Source organism: Pelodiscus sinensis, chromosome 5 (assembly GCF_052426305.1).
Source record: "Pelodiscus sinensis isolate ZL-2025 chromosome 5, ASM5242630v1, whole genome shotgun sequence".
Taxonomy (NCBI): domain Eukaryota; kingdom Metazoa; phylum Chordata; order Testudines; family Trionychidae; genus Pelodiscus; species Pelodiscus sinensis.
Genome location: NC_143056.1, coordinates 7,404,759 through 7,429,027, shown reverse-complemented (window position 1 = coordinate 7,429,027; position 24,269 = coordinate 7,404,759). Strand labels below are relative to the sequence as shown.

Genomic DNA, 24,269 nt, shown 5'->3' with positions numbered 1-24,269 from the left:
ACTGAGAACAGCCTCTCTCCATCCTCTTTGGAACCCCCCTTCAGGTTCTCTCAAAATGAGCTCTGGCAAGGTCAGCTTGCCCCTTGACTGCTGAGCTTCATAGGTGGGATTATTCTTTGGCTTGTAATAGCTCTTAGGAACCCCAATCATTTTACCCACCTTCCCCCCTTCTCCATTTGGAGTTCCCTCCTCGGGATGGATTTCGACTTGGGCTCCACCCTCCTCCCATATCCTGAGAGCTGCTCCCAGCTCTTCTTCCGCCCCCCCCCCCCACAACTTTTTCTGCTCCTTTCTTTTTTTAAATAGGTTTGCTTTTCTCATACATTTTGCTGCGTCTTTCCCCCGCTCTGGGAAGGCCGAGCCTCCACTCGTGAGGCGTCAACATGATGCCGGGGACTCCAGGAGCATCCACAGCTGACCGAAGCTGCCAGGTTGCCCCAGTCGTGGTCCAATGATCAGGTTCTGGTCTATCACATTCTATTAATTGCTGGGACCTACTCCCTTAAGGCACGTCTACGCTATCGAGACGATCAAAGCTGCTGCTGTCGATCTTCCTGGGTCTGACTTAGCAGATCTAGTGAAGACCTGCTAATTCAAACTGAGTGGGGTGCTCCGGTCAATGCCGGTAGTCCTGCTTCCACACGGAGTAAAGGAAGTCAAAAGGAGAGTGTTCTCCCTTCGACTTCCAGCAGCATGCACAGCGCCAAAAGTCGAGTGAAGCTACTTCAACTTCAGCTATGCAATTGGAAGCGACTGTCTAGGGAGGAGTACGGCAGAAAGGGATCTAGGGCTTATAGTGAACCACAAGCTAAATATGAGTCAGCAGTGTGACGCTGTTGTAAAAAAAGCCAACATGATTCTGGGCTGCATTCACAGGAGTGTTGGGAGCAAGACACGAGCAGTCATTCTTCCGCTCCGCTCTGCGCTGGTTAGGCCTCAGTTGGAGTCTTGTGTCCGGTTCTGGGCACCACATTTCAAGAAAGATGAAGAAATTGGAGAGGGTCCTGAGAAGAGCAACAAGAATGATGAAAGGTCTAGAGAACATGAGCTATGAAGGAGGCTTGAAAGAATTGGCCTTGTTTAGTTTAGAAAGGAGAAGACTGAGAGGGGACATGATAGCGGTTTGTTAGTATTTAAAGGAGGAGGGAGAAATTGTTCTCCTTGGCCTCTGAGGATAGGACAAGAAGCAAGGGGCTTAAACTGGAGCAAGGGTGGTTTAGGTTGGACATTAGGAAAAACTTCCTATCTGTCAGGGTGGTGAAACACTGGAATAAATTGTCTAGGGAGGTTGTGGAATCCCCATCTCTGGAGATACTCAAGAGCAGGTTAAATAGACATCTATCAGGGATGGTCTATAGACGGAGCAGGGTCCTGCCATGAGGGCAGGGGACTGGACTCGATGACCTCTCAAGGTCCCTTCCAGTCCTAGTGTTCTGTGGTTCTATGTAGTTGCATCTCTTAATTCCACCTTATCCTATAGTGTAGATGTTCTTAATGAGCTCCTACAATGGCAGCAAAGAAGGGCAAGGCCTTGGTTTTCAGGAAACTATCAACCACTCCACCTGCAGAAACATAGGCATGTTTGCAGGACGTGTTGAGGTGGATCTGGGGTTCTGCAGCTTTCCCTACGCATCCTATTACCTTCCTCTGCCCCTGAACTAGTGTGGTGTGCCCATGCTGGGAAACTGATGTACTCTGATGAGATTGCAGATGGATGGGCACTGGGTAACTGTATGTCTTCCTGAATTTCATGTATGGGTGCAGATAGCAAGGAGATAGAAAAGTACTATTTTAGGGGCTGAGCCTGCGATTTGAAGGACTGGTCTTCTTAAGAACATAAGAATGGCCATACTGGGTCAGACCAAAGGTCCATCCAGCTCAGTGTCCTGTCTGCTGACAGTGGCCAATATCAGATGCCCTGGAGGGAGGGAACACAACAGGTAATCTTCATGTTTCCAACAGAGGCTAGGAACACCATTCCTACCCATCCTGGCTAATAGCCATTGATGGACCTAACCTTCATGAATCTATCTAGCTCTTTTTTGAACCCTGTTAATGTCCTGGTCTTCACAACATCCTCTGGCAAGGAGTTCCACAAGTTGACTGTGTGCTGAATGAAGAAAAACTTCCTTCTGTTTGTTTTAAACCTGCTGCCTATTAACTTTATTTGGTGACCCCTCGCTCTTATATTGTGGGAATAAGTAACTTTCCTTGTTCACTTTTTCCACACCCGTCATGATTTAAAATATAACTTAAATGCAAGCATTCGTCTTTCTGAAGAGATTGGCTCAAACCCTTATCTCAGGTGTTCCCAGGAACATCCCCCTCCATCTCTGTTGTTGATGGAGATCTGTACTACTGAACAGATTTCATAGTGATGTAGGGTTGGAAGGCACCTTGAGAGGGCATCCAATCCAGCCCTCTAGGCTGAGACAGAACCAAATATTCCAAGACCATGCGTAATAGGAGGTTGTCTAGCTGGTTCTTTAACCCCCTCCGCCCCCCCAGTGATGGGGGTTTCACAACCTCTTGGAAACCTGCTCTGGAGTTTAATGACCCTGTCCGTTAGAAAGAGTTCCATGCTATTTAAGCTAAATCTCCCTTGCTGCAGAATGAGCCCACAGCTTCTTCTCCTACCTTCAGTGGACATGAAGGACACTTGTCCGCTGTCCTCTTTTATAACAGCCCTTCACGGGTCTCAAGACTGTTATCAGGTGCCTGCTCAGTCGTCCTCCTTCCAAAGTCAGGTGTTCCATTAGTTCTGTAGCTTTCTGCTGGAGTCTCTCCGGTTTATTCACTTCTTTCCTAAAGTGTGGTGCCCGTCCAGCTGAAGCTGCCTCGGTGCTGAATAAATGAAGACAATCATCTCTCGTGTCTTATATAGAGCCCTCCTGTTATCAAAGCCCAGAATGCTACTGGCCTTTTTTCCCAACTGCCTCACATTGGCTCATATTTAATGTGTTACCCTCTACAATCCCGTTTGTTTTATGTACCTTGTCAGACGAGTTTACTCTGAAGTCCAAACACTGTGCATGTCAGATGCAGCCTGTTCACAAACAAAACCCCATCCTACCCTTCTGAAAAAAAAATGTACTCTACAACCAAACCAGAAATTCCTGTATGGCCAGGAACAAGATACAGAATAAGCGACATGCACGCTTAATAGACCACCAGAACTCTCTGTCATTCTAAAGGTTGCTTTGAATCATATTGGGATACTGGGTGGGATACCTCTAATATTACATAAGAACATAAGAACGGCCGTACTGGGTCAGACCAAAGGTCCATCTAGCCCAGTAGCCTGTCTGCTGACAGTGGCCAGCACCAGGTGCCCCAGAGGGGGTGGACCGAAGACAATGATCAAGTGATTTGTCTCCTGCCATCCCTCTCCAGCCTCTGACAAACAGAGGCCAAGGACACCATTTTATCCCCTGGCTAATAGCCTTTTATGGACCTAACCTCCATGAAATTATCTAGCTTCTCTTTAAACTCTATTATAGTCCTAGCCTTCACAGCCTCCTGCAGCAAGGAGTTCCACAGGTTGACTACACGCTGTATGAAGAACTTTCTTTTATTAGTTTTAAACCTGCTACCTATTAATTTCATTTGGTGCAATATTCCTGCATTCTCCCCTCCTTCCCCCTCCCCTGCCACGTTTTTAAACAACGGTCCGAAGGCCATTTGCTAAAATGCATGTTTATGTTTCTCAGGCTACGTTTAGACTACAAAGAAAAGAACTGCAATTTGCATATCTTTTTCCACTTTTCTTTCTTTCGCAGCTTCACGGCGCCAAATTTCGGAAAAACCTGCTCTTTCAAGCCATCCCTTCTTCCTCGTAAAACGAGGTTTACAGGGATGGTGAAAGAACGCGTCTGCTTTTCTGAATTTTTTGGGAGAAAAGCAGATGCATTCCTTGGACACAGCATTGCTTTTCTAGGATATCTCCGGTATCCTAGGAAATAGCTGCAGTCTAGAAATAGCCTTAGAGTTACATGCACAACTTAGGAATTTGCATGTGCAAGTCACAATGGAGGTTGAAATTTCCAACTCCGGTCAAAGCCAGTAGAAGCCAATCTTTGTAAGGGTGCAATTCCAGCCTCTTCTAAAAATCTGTTCCATAAAGTGAATGTTATGCACTGAACAGATACCTTTATCACTCACACCTCCACAGCGATATGGGAACAATATGCCCCCTCCCCCGCCCAGCAGCTAGGTGCAGTCTTTTCCTCTGAAACCAGGAAAACATTTTCACCTCCTTCGTGCAATATTATTCCATGTCTGTCATCTGCCCACCCATATTTCAGAGACTAGAGTACTTCCTGTGGATAGTGGCTAATTGACAAATTACACAATCCCTGACTTATTTATCCCAGTCATCAGCTGCTCTCCTTCACACTGACTCACTGTATGAAAATCAACAGCTTTCAAATGCCTGATAGTCAATCATTCTTTTGATGAGCACAAATTCACAACCAGTCTAGTATTCCTTGTATCTTACAAATACTGTAGCATGCAGCGTTTTGTATTTTAATAAGACATTTGGCGGGAAAATGTGCGTCTTGGCTCTAAGGGAGTCAAAACAGTATCTCTTTCACAATTGGTGTGCTGTTTTCCATCCTGAGAAGCAACGTTCCAATGTTTGTCCAGCAAACAGCTCAAGAATAAATCTATTTCTGTAATTTGGGAGCCACATCATTTGTGGAAAAATAGATATTTAATCACACCCCTCTGGTAACAGGCACTGCCATGCTTACTTTCATTTCAGTATTTTTGATCAAAGGTTTTGTCTCTCAACCCCAAACCAACAAAAGCTGGTTGGGAATGTTTCAGCAAAATGTTGTTTGTTGAAAAATGCCAATTCGTCCCACCCTGGAACTTCTCAAAAAAGGCTTAGATTCAGTGAATCGTTCCACTAATGCTTCAGGCTAAAAATTTCTGCTTTGCCAAACTGCTTTGCCAAGCTTTGTGTTGGAAATGTAAGTAAAATTTGGGCTAAGACAGATTACAAGAAAAACTATCAAAATTTAAACACAACATTCCGTAATTATTGAAATGAAACATTTCAACTGACCTGAACTAAAAACATGGGATTTTTTGTTGTTGTTTTTGGTTCACTAATATCTCTGAGATTTTGACTTTGTCTCCATGAGACATAGGGGGAAAACAACTTCAGACTTCCAAATATTTGAGGGAGTGAAAAACCATTTCCCCACAAGGCTATTCATCGTTTTAAAGTTACAGACTAACACGGTTACCCCTCTGAGACCATTTCCTATCCAGTTCTAGAATAAACCGACTTACTCAGCACACTCACAGACGTCCTTGGTGTTACTCTGAATCTTCTTTTCTTTTTAATTTCCCTCCCCACTCCATGATTTTGTAACCTAGCATGTGGGCTACGTTTCATCCATATGGCAGATTATTTTCTGACTTGTGACTTCTGCATAAAACCACATATGATTCAGAACAGCTTCTTTGAAAGGATTATTTTTATTACAGTAGTTTTATGTTACGTCAATTGCAGAAATAAAAAAAAAGCTTCAAATCTTTTTTTTTTTTTTGGATATTTTTAGACAGAAATAAAACTCTTAAATATACAAGATCCACTTGCAATAAAATGTGATTTATGTTTTGTTCCTTTTGAGAAAGCTGAGTAACACATGCATCCCTGACATCCATCAGGGGTAATCCCATTTGGCAAAATTACTCTCTAGCATAAGACAAGTCCAATGACTTCAATGAAGGCCCTTTGGGGTACATCTACACAGCAGCGTTATTTTGGAATAACTGCAGATATTTGGAAATAAAAAAGAACAAACTGTAAGCTGTTATTTTGAGAGGGAAGGAGGGCTATTTTGGAGGGAGGGATAGCTCAGTGGTTTGAGCATTGGCCTACTAAACCCAGGGTTAAAAGTTCAATCCTTGTGGAGACCATTTAGGGATTTGGGGCAAAAATTCATCAGGGATGGTACTTAGTCCTGCTATAAAGGCAGGGGACTGGACTCAATGACCTTTCAAGGTCCCTTCCAGTTCTAGGAGATAGGCAATCTCCATCATAAAGAAATAATGGCAAGCAGAGGACTTCTTACTCTGATTCCTGTAACCTTCATTTCATGAGGAATAAGGGCAGTCAAAGGAAGAGTGCTCTTCCTTTGCCTTCCAGCTGCATAGACAGCGCCAAAAGCCAAATTAAGCTATTTCGACTTCAGCTATGCAATTAACATAACTCAAGTTGCATAGCTTAATTTGACTTTAGCCCTGCGGTTAAAGGGGAAAAGGTTACCTGGAATAAGGCCATTTCTCAACTGAAGTTTAATGGACTTGGATCCTTTTGCACTGACTCCAGTGAGGATTGTGCAGGATGTGAAATCAATTTGGTCTAAAACTGGATCCAATCCTGACAACATGCCGTGGGTGAGAATATATGTAGCAGAGAGCACGTACCTGACAACCGGAATGAATTTTTATTTAACTAAAAATCTCAATAGAAAGCGACAGCCTGGAACATTGGAAATAATGCTTTAATATAAAAATAACCTCCTATATTTAATAAAAAGGTGCCTCCGTTTCCCATTGAGCAAAATGACACTGACCTTCTTTGTAAAGTGCTTTGAAATCTACTAAGGAAAGGCACTAGAGAATAAGAATTGGGCATGAGTAGGTAGTCGGCAGATCTCACATCCTGACACTCCTATCTCAAGAAATGGGAAGGGGTCTGGACATGGTAGAGGTTGAGAACTACAGACTTTGGCCACTAATGTGAGCTTCTGTGTTGTGGAGCAGGTCTACCTACAGCCTCCAAAAATGTCCACCCGGTGGAATTCTTTTGGGGCCACTTCCTCTCCGAACCTCTGCCGTCTGCTTGGCATAGCAGACAGGACAGCGGCGGATGTACATGGACACCCTCCGTCTGCATCGTGTACAACAGAGCACGGTCTGTCCGAAAACCGGCCTTACGTGTGGCACCTCATGAAAACTGCCTCTTTTTCAGAAGAGGGATGTTCAGCGACCACTACCACACCGCGAGGGCCCTGATTCAGCAACGCATCCGCAACGTAAGTGCTTCGCTGAATCAGGGCCAGTCGCTCTAGGAAAAGAGAGGAGGGCTCGGACGGGAGACAGGGACCCTACAATGCTCCCAATGAGTTCTGTGGGAGCAGGCCCCAAATGGAACACGAAGGCCGCTTCCCGGTTGGAACCGCGAGGCCAGCTCCTCTGGCCAGATAGCATCTCTAGCTTGTGAAATAGCTCTCCAGGACATTTAAGACTTTGTCATCATTCATGCAGCTTTGCCGAGGGTGAGGGGGGATTATCACATAACTGGCTTGTGTGGCGTTTCTTCCTTGGCCTTATATGGAAAATGCCTATGAGTAGGGGCTGCGTGGACTGGTTGTGCACAGGGCTGCCGCAGGCTTGCGTAGGAAGAGGCACTTAAATACAAAGGTGCTGGGTGCTGTAGAAAACTCCTAAGGAGAAGGCAGGGGAAGCCTCCTTCTTTCTGAAGAACCAACCCCCTCCTCCCAGCACGGACGGGCAGCAGGCTGCACCCTAGTGGGTGCATCCAGCCTCAGAGGGTTGCATGCTCAGACGCATGTTCAGCTCCTTATGCTACCGGCACGCCTCAGTGGGGAATGGGCATCTGCAGTGGAATAGAGGCCAGCAGCCGGGTTGCAGGCCAAAGCCAAGCTCTTTGATCCAAGCGGTTGCATGTGGAAGGGCAGGGGGCGGCCTGCAGGGGGCGCTGAGTGCTCCAACCCAGGAGGTCTCTATTATCGTTCGCCCACTCGCTTTGGCCATAAGAGAGGAACCCAGCTGGATTTTTGCACCCCTCGCTGAAGGACACTTGGAAAACTGAGCGCCAAGAGGCAGGGCTGGGTTTGGTTTCCCTTCAACCTCCCCCAGTGAGATTGTAGTGATACAAAGGCTCATGGCAACACAGACTTCGCAGACAAACCCACAAAGTCTTCTACAGACTTCCGTTTCAGTAGTCAGATAAAGGGCTAGTGAAGCCTCCAGGAAGCTAACAAGGCCTGGTGGGTTTGGCCACCACCCAACGAGCCGGAGCTATATTATTGACACTCCTGCCTCTCGCTGCTCCACTGCATCACTAGGTGTAGTGTTAAAGAAAACATTCAGCTCCCAGGGTTACAGCTTTTTAGCGTTTCGAATGCAGCACACGTCCTTAGTTCAGCATGAAAGTGCCTATCTAGTAGGAACAGAAATCCAGTTATTGAGGATCCTCTTGGATGTGCTGATAAATGTTTTAAAAACCACTCCCTTTAGGTGGGCTTCCCTCATGCTTTCTGGGAAAACCTGCAGCGTCCTGTCAACCCAACTGCAGCTCCATCCATTGTCCGGTAAATGTATTTATTTATTAACCTAAACGCACAGCTTCCTGTCGTGTTTACACTTCTGAGTTTGCTCGTTACCCTGAAGAGCCATTTCAGCATAATCTTCCAGCTGTCTTCGCTGAAAGCCACTAGGACTACGGCCCGCCAAGGTCAATCTGTTTATTGGATTTTGACTTTGCAGCAGGACTCGTCTCTTTGTTGTCTTGGGTCTTTAAGGACATCCGACAGCACAGCACAGAACGGATTGCCCTCAGAACTGAAGGTCTAAGGATCACGAAGACCCAAGGGTCAATAATTGGATTAATGGATAAGAACCTTAGCGCTAGCAAGTCCTTCTTGTAGTCATCAGCACCCTGCATAAATTTGTTCACATAGGCACGAATCTGTAAAAGACAAAGGGAAAATAAAATGCTAGATTGATCATAGGAGTATTTTGACGCATACGTATAAAACGCCGTCCTTTGAGTTTTAAAGCATGTTCAAAGGAACTTTTATATTCACAACAGATGTTTGGCTTTCACTGTTTTAAGGGAATTTCATTCTAATGAGATACCAAAGAGATGGATCTAAAGACAAGAGCTGAGTGGGAGAGTGATTATGTGTCCCATTAATATTTTCAAGAGATCAAAATTTTTCTCCTGTCTTGATTTGGGATGAAAAGTCAACATCTTGAAAACATCCATGAACTAAGAAATGAACTTTTTTCCCATTTCAGGTAAATCAAAAAGTTGATTTAAAAAAGTTGCCCTTTTTACTAATTAGTGTAAATGTCAAAAGGAAAATCATTTTGAACTGAACCCCCCTACCACCACTTTTTTTAAAATTTAGAATGTATCAAAATAACACTGAATTTCAAAACTATTTTTTCCGTCAACACTTGTTTCAAGTCAGGAAATCCATCAAACTTGACCCTGTTTTACGAACAGTTTAGGGCTCAACACATTTGATTTTTTTTCATAAAAAAAAAATCACAAAATTCCTAACTCTACTAAAAACTGACATTCACTTTTTATCCACAGGGCAGGCATAACATGAGCAGACTCAGGCAAGGCAAGCTTCTCTCCAATATAGAGAGGTGATCAGGAATTTTCTGACACATTTTTCCATTGCAAAATGCAGATTCGTTAAAAGAGAAACCCTTCCACAAAAACACATCAGTTTAATTGGGGCAAAGGGAGGAGAAACTTTTTGACAGAAACGAAGCATTCCACGTCAACACTTGCAGAACAGAATGTTTCAGTTGTTTCAAAACTACTTTTTATTTCAAAATGTCTTTATCCAAATTAGAACAAAATGTTTTGATCAGAATTTTTTCCCCAGAGTTTCATTTCGGAGGAAATTAGGTGTGTTTTTTTTAAATTTTGTTCCAGAAAAAATAACTCAAAGAATCTTCTGGGAAATGGAAAATTCTGTTCCCGACCAGCTCAACCAACGTGCCTGTTACTTTGAGCCATCTGATGTAGGGCTTTGTCATAGTCGTACATGTTATCTATCCCTCAGGCAGTGAGCAGTATAGAATCACAGAATTGTAGGACTGGAAGGCAGGCCTGACAGGCCTGTCCTCTGCCCTCACGGCAGGACTAAGCATTATTGAGACCATCCCTCACAAGAGTTTGTCTGACCGGCTCTTAAAAACCTCCACCTCTCAAGGCAATTTATTATTCCAGTGCTCAACCACCCTGACAGATAGGAAATTTTTCCTAATGTCCCACCTGAACTGACCGTGGTGCGATTAAAGCCCATTGCTTCTTGTCCTATCCTCAGAGGTTAAGGAGAACAATTTTTTCTCCCTCCCCCTTTTATATATTTGAAAACCGTCATTGTGCCCTCCTCTCCTTCTTAAGTCTTCTCTTTTCCAGACTTAAAAAACCCAATGTTTTCAATCTTCCCTCTGAGGTCATGTTTTCTAGACCCTTTCTCCAGTTTCTCCATATCGCTTTGAATTTTAACCTTACCTTCCAAAGCACTTGCAACCCCAGTTTGGTGTGGTCCACACTCTTTCTCCATGTACTCTCTATTAGGGATGTTAAATTTAGATTATTTGGCGAATCGATTAGTCAATAAGGGTGCCTCTGCCTCTGAAGTGTAGCAACAGCCCGTGCTCCCCGTGGCATTTCAAAGCGGCAACGCCGCATGGAGCCTGGGGTCAGCAGGAGAGTCCCCAGCTGACCCCGGGATGCATGCGGTGTTTCAAAGCGGCAGTGCCAGGTGGAGCCCAGGGTCTGGCCCCGGGCTCCACGCAGCTCTACTGCTTTGAAGCACCCCCTCCCTTATTCCCCGCTTGCTGCTTCTTTCTGATAGAGGAGCAAGGGGGGAGCAACTAGTCGACTAGTGTGTCGACTATCCTATAAGTTTTTGCTAATTGGATAGTCGACCAGTCATTCACATCCCTACTCTCTATGCCAGGCAAAGCCACCCCCGCGCCCCCTGAACATGGCCCATGGCTCCTGGCTCTCCTGGGAAGGGGAGCCGTCTGTATCAAAATGACGGATCCAATATGGCAGCTGCTGAGGCCAAAAACCCTTCTTAAAGGAGCCAGTCTTTCTTTTTCCCCCCCCCCCCCCTATAACTTTTGCCTTGGCTCTTCATGCTGGATTCAGCTGGATCTTGGCTCTTCGGAACAGGTTGGCCACCCCCGCTCTATGCCATTATCTAAATCACTGATCAAGGTACTGAACAGCACTGGAGCTAGGACTAATCCCAAACCTTTATTTGAAAAATGCTTGCTGAAGGCATTTCCTGACCATCATTAGCACACAGAAGCCCTGCAGGGATCCAAACGGCAGGCTGTCCCGATCCGTAGAGCCTGCCTGCAAATCTGTGGATACCTGCCGCTCATTTTTGTGGATACAGATACACAATTTTGGTATCTGCGCAGGGCTGTAGTGAGCAGCTGCTGCAGCCTGTTCCGTCCCACAGCTTCCCACGTGGAAATAAACAGTCTAAAGAGAAGTCCGTTTCCCCATGTCTGTGTATTTACATTGAACGGATTTGCATGTACTTCAGCGAATCCCACTGCAGACCAACTGCCCCGAAACAGGAAATAAACATCCCGCTCTGTTTTGAGATGCCATGAACATCACATGTGGCACAGGCAACATCCCCTCTGCAACAGGCCTTGTTTTAGCAATGGCATTTTGCAACTCAGTCTTGCCTTCCCCACAACCGTTCTCAGCATTTTACAAAACGAGGTAGAGATTACCCGGGTTGCACCTTGGCTCCCCAGCTGCACAGAGATGACGAAATTTGCTCAGGGTCACAGAATGACTCAGCCACACAGCTGGCCACAGAAAGTCCCAGCTGTCCTGTAATAGAGATCTCTGACACGCAAGGCATAAAAGGGTAATTTAAAGACAGAACTTCAATCCTTCATCTTTGCATGTTGCCATTTGGAAGGGATTCATGTCTTTTGGCTTTACGTCCATCAACAGGAGATAAGAACATAAGAAAGGCCATGCTGGGTCAGATGAAAGGGCCATCTAGCCCATAGCTTGTCCTCTGACAGCAGCAAATACCAGGTGCCCCAGAGTGAATGAACAGAACAGGTAATCATCAACTGATCCCACCGTCACCCATTCTCAGCTTCTGACAGAGGCTAGGGTCACCATTCCTACCCATCCTGGCTAATCGCCATTGATGGACCTAATCTCCATGAATCTATCTAGCTCTTTTTTGAACCCTGTTAAAATTCCGGTCTTCACAACATCCTCTGGCAAGGAGTTCCACAGGTTGACTGTGTGCTACATGAAGAAATATTTCCTTTGGTTTGTTTTAAACCTGCTACCTCCTAATTTCATTTGGTGACCCTTAGTTCTTGTGTTAGGGAGCAATTAAATAATTTTTCCTTGTCTACTTTCTCCACACCAGTCATAATTGTAGAGATCCCCCTTAGTCCCCTCTTTTCTAAGATGAAAAGACACAGTCTTTTTAATCCCTCTTCATATGGCAGCTGTTCCAAACCCCTAGTCATTTTCGTTGCCCTTTTCTGAAGTTTTTCCAATGCCAAGATATCTTTTTTGAGATGAGGCAGTATTCAAGATGTATGCAGTATTGAAGATGTGGGTGTACCATGGATTTAAAGAGGGGCAATAAGATGTTTTCTGTCTAATTCTCTATTCCTCACCGAGATTTCACCTCTGATTAAGGGGGAGTTCTTTTAACACTTCGGTCATGTTCTAAGGTAAGGTTTTTAAAGGCATATTTCTTGGGCTACAGGTCACAGGGTGCAGTGTTACACATGATAACATGAGCAACGCACTGGTAAATGTGGTACTGCACGCTCTTGGAGATGCCAGCTAATCCCTCACAGCAGCGCTGAATTTGTCATTGGACTAACCCACTTTATCACGACAATCCATTCGCAGGGATTTATGCTAACACAGGACATTCCCTACATTTTACTTCCCTCAAAATGTGAAGTTGCTAAAAGAGAAATGAGCGAAGATGCCAAAGTAAAGATGGAGGAAGATGCCCAGCCTGCCCTCAAAGTCCCAAAAAATGTTTCAATACTAGGCTTAGGCTACTACCTGAGGAGCCTGTTTTCTTATATACACACTCACACACACATGGAACGGACTGGCTGGCTTTGGTATTTAAAGAAACTGACAAGTATGACTTGTCCTCTCCAAAACATCTCTTCCAGTCGCCGTCCCTGCCAGATGTGGTGCATGCGAAACCACAAAAATGAAGCCTTCAGTGAGCTTAGGAGCTAGGCCTGAGCTGAGTGTAGCAGGAGACCTAATTTGTCCAACATGCAATTAAATCAATAGATGCTTCAGGGACCATTTAATAACATAGCCAGTCTATGCTGGCCCTGGTACGCCCACATCTCGAATACTGTGTACAGATGTGGTCTCCTCACCTCAAAAAAGATATTTTGGCCTTGGAAAGGGTTCAGAAAAGGGCAACTAAAATGATTAGGGGTTTGGAACAGGTCCCATATGAAGAGAGGATAAAAGGACGGGGACTTTTCAGTTTAGAAAAGAGGAGACTGAGGGGGGATATGATAGAGGTCTATAAAATCATGAGTGGTGTGGAGAGGGCGAATAAAGAAAAGTCATTTATTAGTTCTCATAATTAAAGAACTAGAGGACACCAAATGAAGTTAATGGGTAGCAGGTTAAAAACAAATAAAAGAAAGTTCTTCTTCACACAGCGTGTAGTCAGCCTGTGGAACTCCTTGCCAGAGGAGACTGTGAAGGCTAGGACTATAACAGAGTTTAAAGAGAAGCTAGATAATTTCATGGAGGTTAGGTCCATAAAAGGCTATTAGCCAGGGGATAGAATTGGGGTGTCTCTGGCCTCTGTTTGTCAGAGGCTGGAGAGGGATGGCAGGAGGCAAATCGCTTGATCATTGTCTTCGGTCCACCCTCTCTGGGGCACCTGGTGCTGGCCACTGTCGGCAGACAAGCTACTGGGCTAGATGGACCTTTGGTCTGACCCAGTACAGCTGTTCTTATGTTCCACGAAGAGTAACAGTAGTTCTAATTAGAAAGCCTAATTCGAACTACCTACTCTGTGCCGCGTGTAGCCGCGGGCACGGAGTCCGCACTAACGGGGATTTAAAAACGGCGGCACCCGGCAAGATGCAAATGAAGCCCAGGATATTTATATCCCGGGCTTCATTTGCAACTTTGAATGCCTACATTAACCACCCTAGTTCGAACTAGGGTGGTAGTGTAGACATACCCTGGGTCTGTAACTGGAAACACTTTTAAAAACCACAAATAGTCTTGCAGCACCTTAGAGACTAACAAAGGATGCAGATGGCCGGCCCGCAAGAACCTTCCTCACCAAAAGAGGCTCATTGCAAACGCACACCTCCAATCACACCTGCGAGGAGCACACCAGCAGTTGCGTCTCATGTCTACACATGACCAACCAGATGGAGAAAAGTACCATTAGGAGTAGAGTGAAAGACCCTTAAACAAACATAAGGCTCGTCAATTGGTAATGGAGCAGCTCTGATGATTACAAGTCTGAAACCACAGGAAGAACAACAGTTTGCTAGAGGTAATTACATTTCCTTTATCACGCTCTTGAAATCCAACCATAATGGTGCATTTGACCAGAGCTTAATTTGTACCTTGGGCCTTTCAGTTCTCCAAGTGCTAATGAAAGGTAATGCCAATCTATCTCTGGGAATGGAAAATTAGCATTGGCTGTGTTCCCAACCTGGACAAGGAAAAAAGAACTGAAAAACAGAAGAAAAAAATCCCCTAAACGGTCTGCTTCCTCCAAAGTGGGAAGAATCAAACTATCTGAATATTGCAGACTAATCAAGGGTTGAGTCACACAGCAGCTCTGAAGGGATCCTATCACCATTAGCCTGACTTTCTCTTGTCATTCAATGTAGATAGGATCCCTTATCTTCACTGAATGACAAGAGAAAGTCAGGCTAATGGTGACAGTTCTGTACTTGTGTCACATGGGTGATGTTTACAAGAAGCCGCATTCCAGCAGCTAGAAACCAAGTCACAAGGCTTGGCTTGTATTTTCAAATCGGTCACAACAGCCAGTGGTGAATCCTTCAGGGGAAAGCATATAAACCAGGGGTGGGGCACCTACACCTGGAGGCCGGATGCAGCCCGGGGCTTGCCTGGATCCTGCCCGAGTCTCGGGGCTCCTGACCCCAGCCCTGAAAAGCCCATGCTGGTTCTTCAGTCCCCCCATTTGTTTCTCAAGTCACCTGTGTGTGGCCCTGACTGATTTTTCTGTGGGCCAGGGGCCCCCAACCCAGAAAAGGTTCCCCATACCTCATATAAACCCTTATAAATGCACCCCGTTATACAGTAGTGTACCTCATGGGGATTGCTTCCTGACCCTCTCTCTTTCTGCCATGAAGCATGCGGATTGAAAGTCCTAAATGCATCCAGGTAATCTAATTGCAGACACTACTTGTATTCCTTGCTATGCAAAATCTTTCTTTGTGTGGTACAAAACACTTAAAGAAATAACCCTCACCTTGCCTCATTTTCCCTACTTGTTAAAGAAGCAAAACACGCCCCCTTATTAAGCATTTTCACACCTTCCGGTGAAAAGTCAACTAGTGTTCAACATTCTTATGAACGGTAAGCGTGTCGCACATATTCTCGGAGCCCTATCTTTGTTTACGGACACAATATTGTGGTCCGGGCCCAGGAATGCGCACAGCTGAACTTGCAAGCCAGCACTTTCACCTAGCAATCAACACGTGTCCAGGTGGGGACGTGCAGAAGCTGCGGGACGTCCTTTCCCCTCACCGATGGGAGCCTGGCTCAGTGGGCAAAACCATCTCCTGGTTTACACTAGTCCCACGGCACGGAGGCATGTGTGCTCCCCCACACCCCAGCAACCCGCGTCTGCCCAACCCCAGGGATTGTGTATCCCCCTACAGCCATCTAGCGGCATTTACACACAGCACCTCAGCACGTTAGCGGACCCGGGTCCTGTACGCTGCAGCTGTGGAGCCCTACGGCCCATGCAAACGCACTATGTCAGTGGCTTTCAGACGACGGGTCGTGACTGGGTGGGGGACTGTCGGGCGCCGGGGCTCGTTGCTGCAGGGGGATCAGGTGAGCAGTGGTCCGGCTTGGATGGTTGGCCAGTCCATGGGCTGGTCACCGAGACACACTGAGCTAGTTTGACCCTTTAGGTCTCAGACCCCCCTAGCACACGTGCACTAAAGCCAAGCTCCCTGCCTGTCCTGCACTGCAGACCGCACTGCACCCCAGAAGCAGCCGGCAGCAGGCCTGGCTCCTAGGTGGGGGGAGGGAGCGCACGGGACTCCACGCACTGCCCCCACTCTGACCACTCGCTCCGCTCTCCCGTTGGCTGGGAACCGCTGCCGGCTGCTTCTGGGGCGCAGCCTGGTCTGCGGTGCCAGGAGAGGCAGGAGGCTGCCTCAGCGCCCCTGCTGCCCGGGAGCTGCTCAAGGTAAACCCCTCCTGCCCCAGCCCTGCCCCCCCAAAGCCGGAGCCCCCTCTTGCCGCCCAAAGCTCTCCTCAGCCCCACCCTGGAGACCCCATTCTAGTCACATGACGTTGGGTCGTGGCTCTAATGCCCTGGGAAGCCCTGTCCCTGTAGCATCTCTGCTCCCAGAAAGCGGGTTTGTCCTCAGGAGTCGCTGGAGAGCTGGGAAAACGCTAGCCCCATTTCACAGGGGAGAAAACAGAGGCACCGAGCCATTCAGGTGACATCTGTCCTGTGATCGAAAGCCCCCGGCACTGAGTCTCAGAGCACCGCTCAGTTTGCTGGGATTAGCTGGGCTGGGACTCGGAGACCCAGCCCCCTTTGTGGGCTCTCAGAGTGTGGGAGCGTCAGCCCACATGGCTCCACCACAACCGGATAGCCCTGGAGCCAGGCCAGCTGAGCGGGGCCAGCCGCAAGTCTTTTATTGCAGCGTAGACGTAACCGAAGAGATCTGGCTAGGGAAGCGGTGGCTGAGACAGGAACAGAGCAAGGATCTGGCGTTTCACTCGAGTCGCATGCCTGAATCTCCTAACTCAAGAGGCTGCCTGGCTCTTCCATCTGGCTTCTCTTTAATGTAGGGACCGAGCATACTGTGGTGGTAACGTCCGAATGGAAGCCCTGAAAATATTCGCCGCGTCCCACACCATCTAGTGCAGCATTCTCACCCCTTTGGATCCAGGGACCAGCGCCAGTCCATAGGCTAGTCACTGAGACACACTGACCTGGTCTGACCCCTTGTGTCTCACAGACCCCCTAGCACGTGCACTAAAACCAACAATCCAAGCCGGAGCAGGGAATTCACAGCCCAGAGGAGACGACACCCGCGGGTTTCAAACTTTTTTTCTCATGACCCAGTTGAAGAAAATTGTTGGTGCTGCGACCCAACATCGTTTGACTGGAGTGTGGGCTCCGGGGTGGGGCTAAGGGTGAGAGCTTTGGGCTGGAGGAGGGGGCTCTGGCGTGAGGGGTGGGGCAGAGCAGGAGCAAGAGGGGCTGACCTCGAGCAGCTCCCGGTCAGTGGTGCAGTGGGGGGGGGGGGCTAAGGCGGCTTCCTGCCTCTCCTGGCCCCGCAGATCAGGCTGCGCCCCAGGAACAGCCAGTTCATAGAATCATAGAATAATAGGACTGGAAGGGACCTCAAGAGGTCATCGAGTCCAGCCCCCCGCCCTCAAGGCAGGACCAAGCTCCGTCTACACCATCCCTGACAGATGTCTATCTAACCTGTTCTTAAATATCTCCAGAGAGGGAGATTCCACCACCTCCCTTGGCAATTTATTCCAATATTTGACCACCCTGACAGTTAGGAATTTTTTCCTAATGTCCAATCTAAACCTCCCCTGCTGCACTTTAAGCCCATTACTCCTTGTCCTGTCCTAAGAAACCAAGAGGAACAAATTTTCTCCTTCCTCCTTGTGACACCCTTTTAGATATTTGAAAACCGCTATCATGTCCCCCCTTAATCTTCTTTTTTCCAAACTAAACAAGCCCAGTTCATGAAGCCTGGCTTCATAGGTCATGTTCTCTAGACCTTTAATCATTCTTGTCGCTCTTCTCTGTACCCTTTCCAATTTCTCCACATCTTTCTTGAAATGTGGCGCCGAGAACTGGACACAGTACTCCAGCTGAGGCCTAACTAGTGCAGAGTAGAGCGGCAGAATGACTTCACGAGTTTTGCTTACAACACACCTGTTGATACAACCTAGAATCATATTTGCTTTTTTTTGCAACAGCATCACACTGTTGACTCCTATTCAACTTGTGGTCCACTATGACCCCTAGATCCCTTTCTGCCATGCTCCTTCCTAGACAGTCGCTTCCCATCTTGTATGTATGGAACTGATTGTTCCTTCCTAAGTGGAGCACTTTGCATTTCTCTTTATTAAACTTCATCCTGTTTACCTCTGACCATTTCTCTAACTTGCTAAGGTCATTTTGAATTATGTCCCTGTCCTCCAAAGAAGTTGCAACCCCACCCAGTTTGGTATCATCTGCAAACTTAATAAGCGTACTCTCTATCCAAATATCTACATCATTGATGAAGATATTGAACAGTACAGGTCCCAAAACAGACCCTTGCGGAACACCACTTGTTATCCCTTTCCAGCAGGATTTAGCACCGTTAACAACAACTCTCTGACTACGATTATCCAGCCAATTATGCACCCACCTTATCGTGGCCCTATCCAAGTTATATTTGCCTAGTTTATCAATAAGAATATCATGCGAGACCGTATCAAATGCCTTACTAAAGTCTAGGTATATGATATCCACCGCTTCTCCCTTATCCACAAGGCTCGTTATCCTATCAAAGAAAGCTATCAGATTAGTTTGGCATGACTTGTTCTTCACAAACCCATGCTGGCTATTCCCTATCACTTTATTACCTTCCAAGTGTTTGCATATGATTTCCTTAATTACCTGCTCCATTATCTTCACTGGGACAAACTGACCGGTCTGTAGTTTCCTGGGTTGTTCTTATTCCCCTTTTTATAGATGGGCACAATATTTGCCCTTTTCCGGTCTTCTGGTATCTCCTCTGTCTGCCATGATTTTTCAAAGATCATAGCTAAAGGCTCAGATACCTCCTCTATCAGCTCCTTGAGTATCCTAGGATGCATTTCATCAGGACCTGGTGACTTGCTGACATCTAACTTTCCTAAGTGATTTTTAACTTGTTCTTTGTGTATCCTATCTTCTAAACTTACCTTCTCTCTGCTTGTATTCACTACGTTAGGCACACCTCCAGACTTCTCGGTGAAGACCGAAACAAAGAAGTCATTGAGCATCTCCGCCATTTCCAAGTTTCCTGTTACTGCTTCTCCCTCCTCACTAAGCAGTGGGCCTACCCTGTCCTTGGTCTTCCTCTTGCTTTTAATGTATTTATAAAAGGTCTTCTTGTTTCCCTTTATGCCTGTAGCTAGTTTGATCTCATTTTGTGCCTTTGCCTTTCTAATCTTGCCCTTGCATTCCCGTGTTGCTTGCCTATATTCATCCTTTGTTAGTTGTCCTAGTTTCCATTTTTTATACGACTCCTTTTTTATTTTGAGATCGTGCAAGATCTCCTTGTTAAGCCAAGCTGGTCTTTTGCCATATTTTCTATCTTTCCTACACAGCGGAATTGTTTGCTTTTGGGCCCTTAACAACGTCCCTTTGAAATACTTCCAACTCTCCTCAGTTGTTTTTCCCTTCAGTCTTGCTTCCCATGGGACCTTACCTACAAGTTCTCTGAGCTTATCAAAATCTGCCTTCCTGAAATCCATTACCTCAATTGTGCTGGTCTCCCTTCTACCTTTCCTTAAGATCATGAACTCTATTATTTCATGATCACTGTCCCCTATACTGTCTTCCACTTTCAAGTTCTCAACTAGTTCCTCCCTATTTGTTAAAACCAAATCCAGAACAGCTTCTCCTCTGGTAGCTTTTTCAACCTTCTGAAACAGAAAGTTGTCTCCAATGCAGTCCAGAAACTTACTGGATAGCCTGTGCCTCGCTGTGTTAGTTTCCCAACATATGGGCAGGAGGAGCTAGTGGTGGGAGCAGGGGCAGTGCACAGAGCCCTGTGAGCTCTCTCCCCACCCCCACCTAGTCCCCAGGCCTGTTGCCGGCTGCTTCTGGGGTGCAGCGCAGTCTGTGGTACCAGGACAGGCAGGTCGCTGCCTTAACGCCCCCACTACTCACCTGACCCCCCTGCAGCAACGAGACCCAGCACCCGATATTCCACCACCCAGCGCTGGGTCATGACCCGTACTTTGAAAACCGCTGCCCTAGACTATTATGTGCCAGGGGCAGAGAACAGGAGGAATGGGTGCAAGAGATCCCCACGAGAAAAGGGATTAGCAAGGGGGCTGGGGAACAAGGCCAGGCGCTTGAGGTCCCCAAAGACCAGGATTAATAAGGGGACCAGAGAACAAGGCAGCCCCCCCAGCCCAAGGCCTGAGATGACCAAGGGGGCAGGGAACAAGACCAGATGATGGAGACCCCCAAGGCCTGGGATGGGGGCACAGAACAAGGCCACGTGCCAGAGTCCCCCCACCCCCCAGGACCGAGATGACCAAGGGGACAGGGGACAAGGCCACGTGCCAGAGTCCCCCTGCCCCCCAGGACCGAGATGACCAAGGGGGCAGGGGACAAGGCCACGTGCCAGAGTCCCCCTGCCCCCCAGGACCGAGATGACCAAGGGGACAGGGGACAAGGCCACGTGCCAGAGTCCCCCCGCCCCCCAGGACCGAGATGACCAAGGGGACACGCTGGAGACTCCCGGGGGGGAGCCGGCTGGCCAGGCCCCGGCACTCACCGTGAAGGGCAGGGAGCAGACCATGAAGGTGATGGTCATGATGGCCAGCAGGATGAGGTGATCCACCTCCTCGGCCACGGAGACCCGGCGGCGCCCGGCGGGCTGCTCCAGCGAGGCCAGGCGACGCGAGGCGTGCCCGCGGCGGTGCATGGCCACCAGCGTGCCGCAGACGCTGAGGTTGCAGAGCAGCACGGCCAGGATGAGCAGCAGCAGCAGGGTGGCGTAGAGCAGCGGGTAGGTGGCGTCCCAGGCGCCCGGCTCGCCGCCCATGCGGCTGAAGCACCAGGTGCCCGGGCAGTACTGCACGTAGCGCCCGAAGCCCAGCAGCGGCAGGGCGCAGAGGGCGGCGGCGAAGGCGCAGAGGGCGGCCAGGGCCAGCAGGGCCGAGCGGCGGCCCACGCAGCGCTCGTAGAGGTAGGGCTGGCCCAGCGCCAGGCAGCGCTCCAGGGCCATGGCGCACAGCACCAGCATGGTGGCCAGGCCGAAGAAGCCCATGGAGAAGGCGAAGTAGTGGCACAGCCGCTTGCCATCGGCCAGCGCCACCAGCGTGAGGTTGCGGCTGTAGGAGGCCAGCACCACCGGGCTGACCAGGCAGGTGCCCAGCAGGTCGGTGAGCACCAGCACGGTCACCAGCACGTGGAAGAGGGAGAGGGGCCGGCCGCGCCGTCCCAGCCGGCGCCGGGCCAGCAGCGCCAGCGCCAGCAGGTTGCCCAGCAGCCCCGCCGCGAACATGACGGCGCTGATGGCCGGGCTCTGCGCCTCGGCCGGCAGGTGCTGCTGGTTCTCGCAGTTCGGCGCCGCGCTCATGGTGCCGCGCTGTGCCGGCAGACGGGCGCGCCTCGCCGGGCTCCCCCTGAGCGCAGCCCGGGCGCGCTCCTCCCTCGCCGGCTGCGCCCTGGCCGGACCCGCCCCCTGGCGCGGCTCGGGGGCCCTCCCCCTCCGGCCCGCAGCTCTGTCCTCCCTCCCCAGCAGCCGGGGGCTCCGGGCCCCTCCTGGCGCACCCCCTGCCTCAGCTGGGCAGCCCCGCCACGGCCCCTGCGCGCTTCTCCCTCCGGGCTCCTCCTGGCGCACCCCCTGCCCCAGCTGGGCAGCCCCGCCACGGCCCCTGCGCGCTTCTCCCTCCGGGCTCCTCCTGGCGCACCCCCTGCCTCAGCTGGGCAGCCCCGCCACGGCCCCTGCGCGCTTCTCCCTCCGGGCTCCTCCTGGCGCACCCCCTGCCTCAGCTGGGCAGCCCCGCCACGGCCCCTGCGCGCTTCTCCCTCCGGGCTCCTCCTGGCGCACCCCCTGCCCCAGCTGGGCAGCCCCGCCACGGCCCCTGCGCGCTTCTCCCTCCGGGCTCCTCCTGGCGCACCCCCTGCCTCAGCTGGGCAGCCCCGCCACGGCCCCTGCGCGCCTCTCCCTCCGGGCTCCTCCTGGCGCACCCCCTGCCTCAGCTGGGCAGCCCCGCCACGGCCCCTGCGCGCTTCTCCCTCCGGGCCCCTCCTGGCGCACCCCCTGCCTCAGCTGGGCAGCCCCGCCACGGCCCCTGCGCGCCTCTCCCTCCGGGCTCCTCCTGGCGCCCCCCCTGCCCCAGCTGGGCAGCCCCGCCACGAGCCTCTGCGCGCTTCTCCCTCCGGGCTCCTCCTGGCGCACCCCCTGCCTCAGCTGGGCAGCCCCGCCACGGCCCCTGCGCGCTTCTCCCTCCGGGCTCCTCCTGGCGCACCCCCTGCCTCAGCTGGGCAGCCCCGCCACGGCCCCTGCGCGCTTCTCCCTCCGGGCTCCTCCTGGCGCACCCCCAGCCCCAGCTGGGGAGCCCCGCCACGGCCCCTGCGCGCTTCTCCCTCCCGGCTCCTCCTGGCGCACCCCCTGCCCCAGCTGGGGAGCCCCGCCACGGCCCCTGCGCGCTTCTCCCTCCCGGCTCCTCCTGGCGCACCCCCTGCCCCAGCTGGGGAGCCCCGCCACGGCCCCTGCGCGCTTCTCCCTCCGGGCTCCTCCTGGCGCACCCCCAGCCCCAGCTGGGCAGCCCCGCCACGGCCCCTGCGCGCTTCTCCCTCCCGGCTCCTCCTGGCGCACCCCCTGCCCCAGCTGGGGAGCCCCGCCACGGCCCCTGCGCGCTTCTCCCTCCCGGCTCCTCCTGGCGCACCCCCTGCCCCAGCTGGGGAGCCGCGCCACGGCCCCTGCGCGCTTCTCCCTCCGGGCTCCTCCTAGCGCACCCCCTGCCTCAGCTGGGCAGCCCCGCCACGGCCCCTGCGCGCCTCTCCCTCCGGGCTCCTCCTGGCGCACCCCCTGCCCCAGCTGGGGAGCCCCGCCACGGCCCCTGCGCGCTTCTCCCTCCGGGCTCCTCCTGGCGCACCCCCTGCCTCAGCTGGGCAGCCCCGCCACGGCCCCTGCGCGCTTCTCCCTCCGGGCTCCTCCTGGCGCACCCCCAGCCCCAGCTGGGCAGCCCCGCCACGGCCCCTGCGCGCTTCTCCCTCCGGGCTCCTCCTGGCGCACCCCCTGCCTCAGCTGGGCAGCCCCGCCACGGCCCCTGCGCGCTTCTCCCTCCGGGCTCCTCCTGGCGCACCCCCAGCCAGGCAGAAGCGCGGACACGCACGACTCGTGGGGAGAGACGGGCACTGAGACCAGGCTGCCCTTGTCTAGCGCAGCTCGCTGCTTCCCCAGCTCCGCTCCCGCGCCCTGCAAGGGTTTGGGGGTGCGCTGCTCTTGTCTGTACCAGCCGGGACCGGCCGTGCTGTCTGGGTTCCCACCCAGTGCTTTGCAAAGGGCGCATCCACCCCTGCTAGCGCTCACAGGTTTCACTCCGGAAAGATTGGGGGGGAGGGGCAGCCTGAAGAACGAGCTATCACTATGTTATTGTTATGAAATTAATTTTTACTTTGGGTTTCCTTCGAAAGGGATTGTTAACATTCTTCCATTTAATTGTCTGGAGTAAGTTTTAAAAATGGGAATTCCATCAAGTGCATTTTTTCCCTCATCCCTGTAAACTGTTATCATGTGCGATGTTTTAACAAAAAAGGGCTTTCGGCAGTGTGGTTTACAATACCGGTTTCTTCCAGCTTTCAGACTGTTAGGCTGTGTCTACATTGGCATGATTTTGCACAAAAGCACCTGCCTGTCTATAGTGACGGGAGTTCTTGCACAAGAACACTGACGTTCTAATGTGTGAAATCAGGGCTTCTCGCACAAGAACTATGATGCCCCCGCTCAGGAATAAGCTCTCTTGCGCAACTGTTATTATGCAAGAAGCCAGTGTAGACAGGCAACATGAATTTCTTGCACAAGAAAGCCCCATGGCTAAAATGGCCATCGGAGCTTTCTTGCGCAAGAGAGCGTCTACACTGGCACGGATGCTTTTGCACAAAAGCACATCTCTTGCGCAAAGGCACATGCCAGTGTAGACGCTCTCCTGCGCAAATACTCTAACGCAAAAACTCTTGTGTTAAAAGTATTTGCGCAAAATCTTGCCAGTGTAGACGTAGCCTAAGTGTCAATTCAGCTGGGTCAAAACAGAGCACTACCCTAAATTGCTCCTTTTGCTCTCTCTTCTGTAAGGTGTACTGAGAAGCAAGCCCATTGCAGGTTCATCCTATTTTCTGGGTCATCTTGGTTGAGTCCAGGGGTGAAAGTAACTTCAATTTCTTAAAGGTATTGTTGTTTTGCAACCCCCCCTCCCCCCCCCCCAGGGCACTCAGGGT

General features: G+C 50.3%; 1 protein-coding gene across 1 annotated transcript; it reads right to left on the bottom strand.

Annotated features, from left to right (window-relative positions):
• Positions 1-289: 289 nt before the first annotated feature.
• On the bottom strand, positions 290-21,808 carry PTGER2 (prostaglandin E receptor 2). The gene is made up of 2 exons (XM_075926199.2): positions 20,596-21,808; positions 290-8,734 (listed from the first exon to the last, which is right to left on the bottom strand). Exons 1-2 carry the CDS (start codon positions 21,400-21,402, stop codon positions 8,486-8,488), a joined length of 1,056 nt encoding a protein of 351 aa, XP_075782314.2. The 5' UTR covers positions 21,403-21,808; the 3' UTR covers positions 290-8,485.
• Between the last annotated feature and the right edge of the window lie 2,461 nt (positions 21,809-24,269).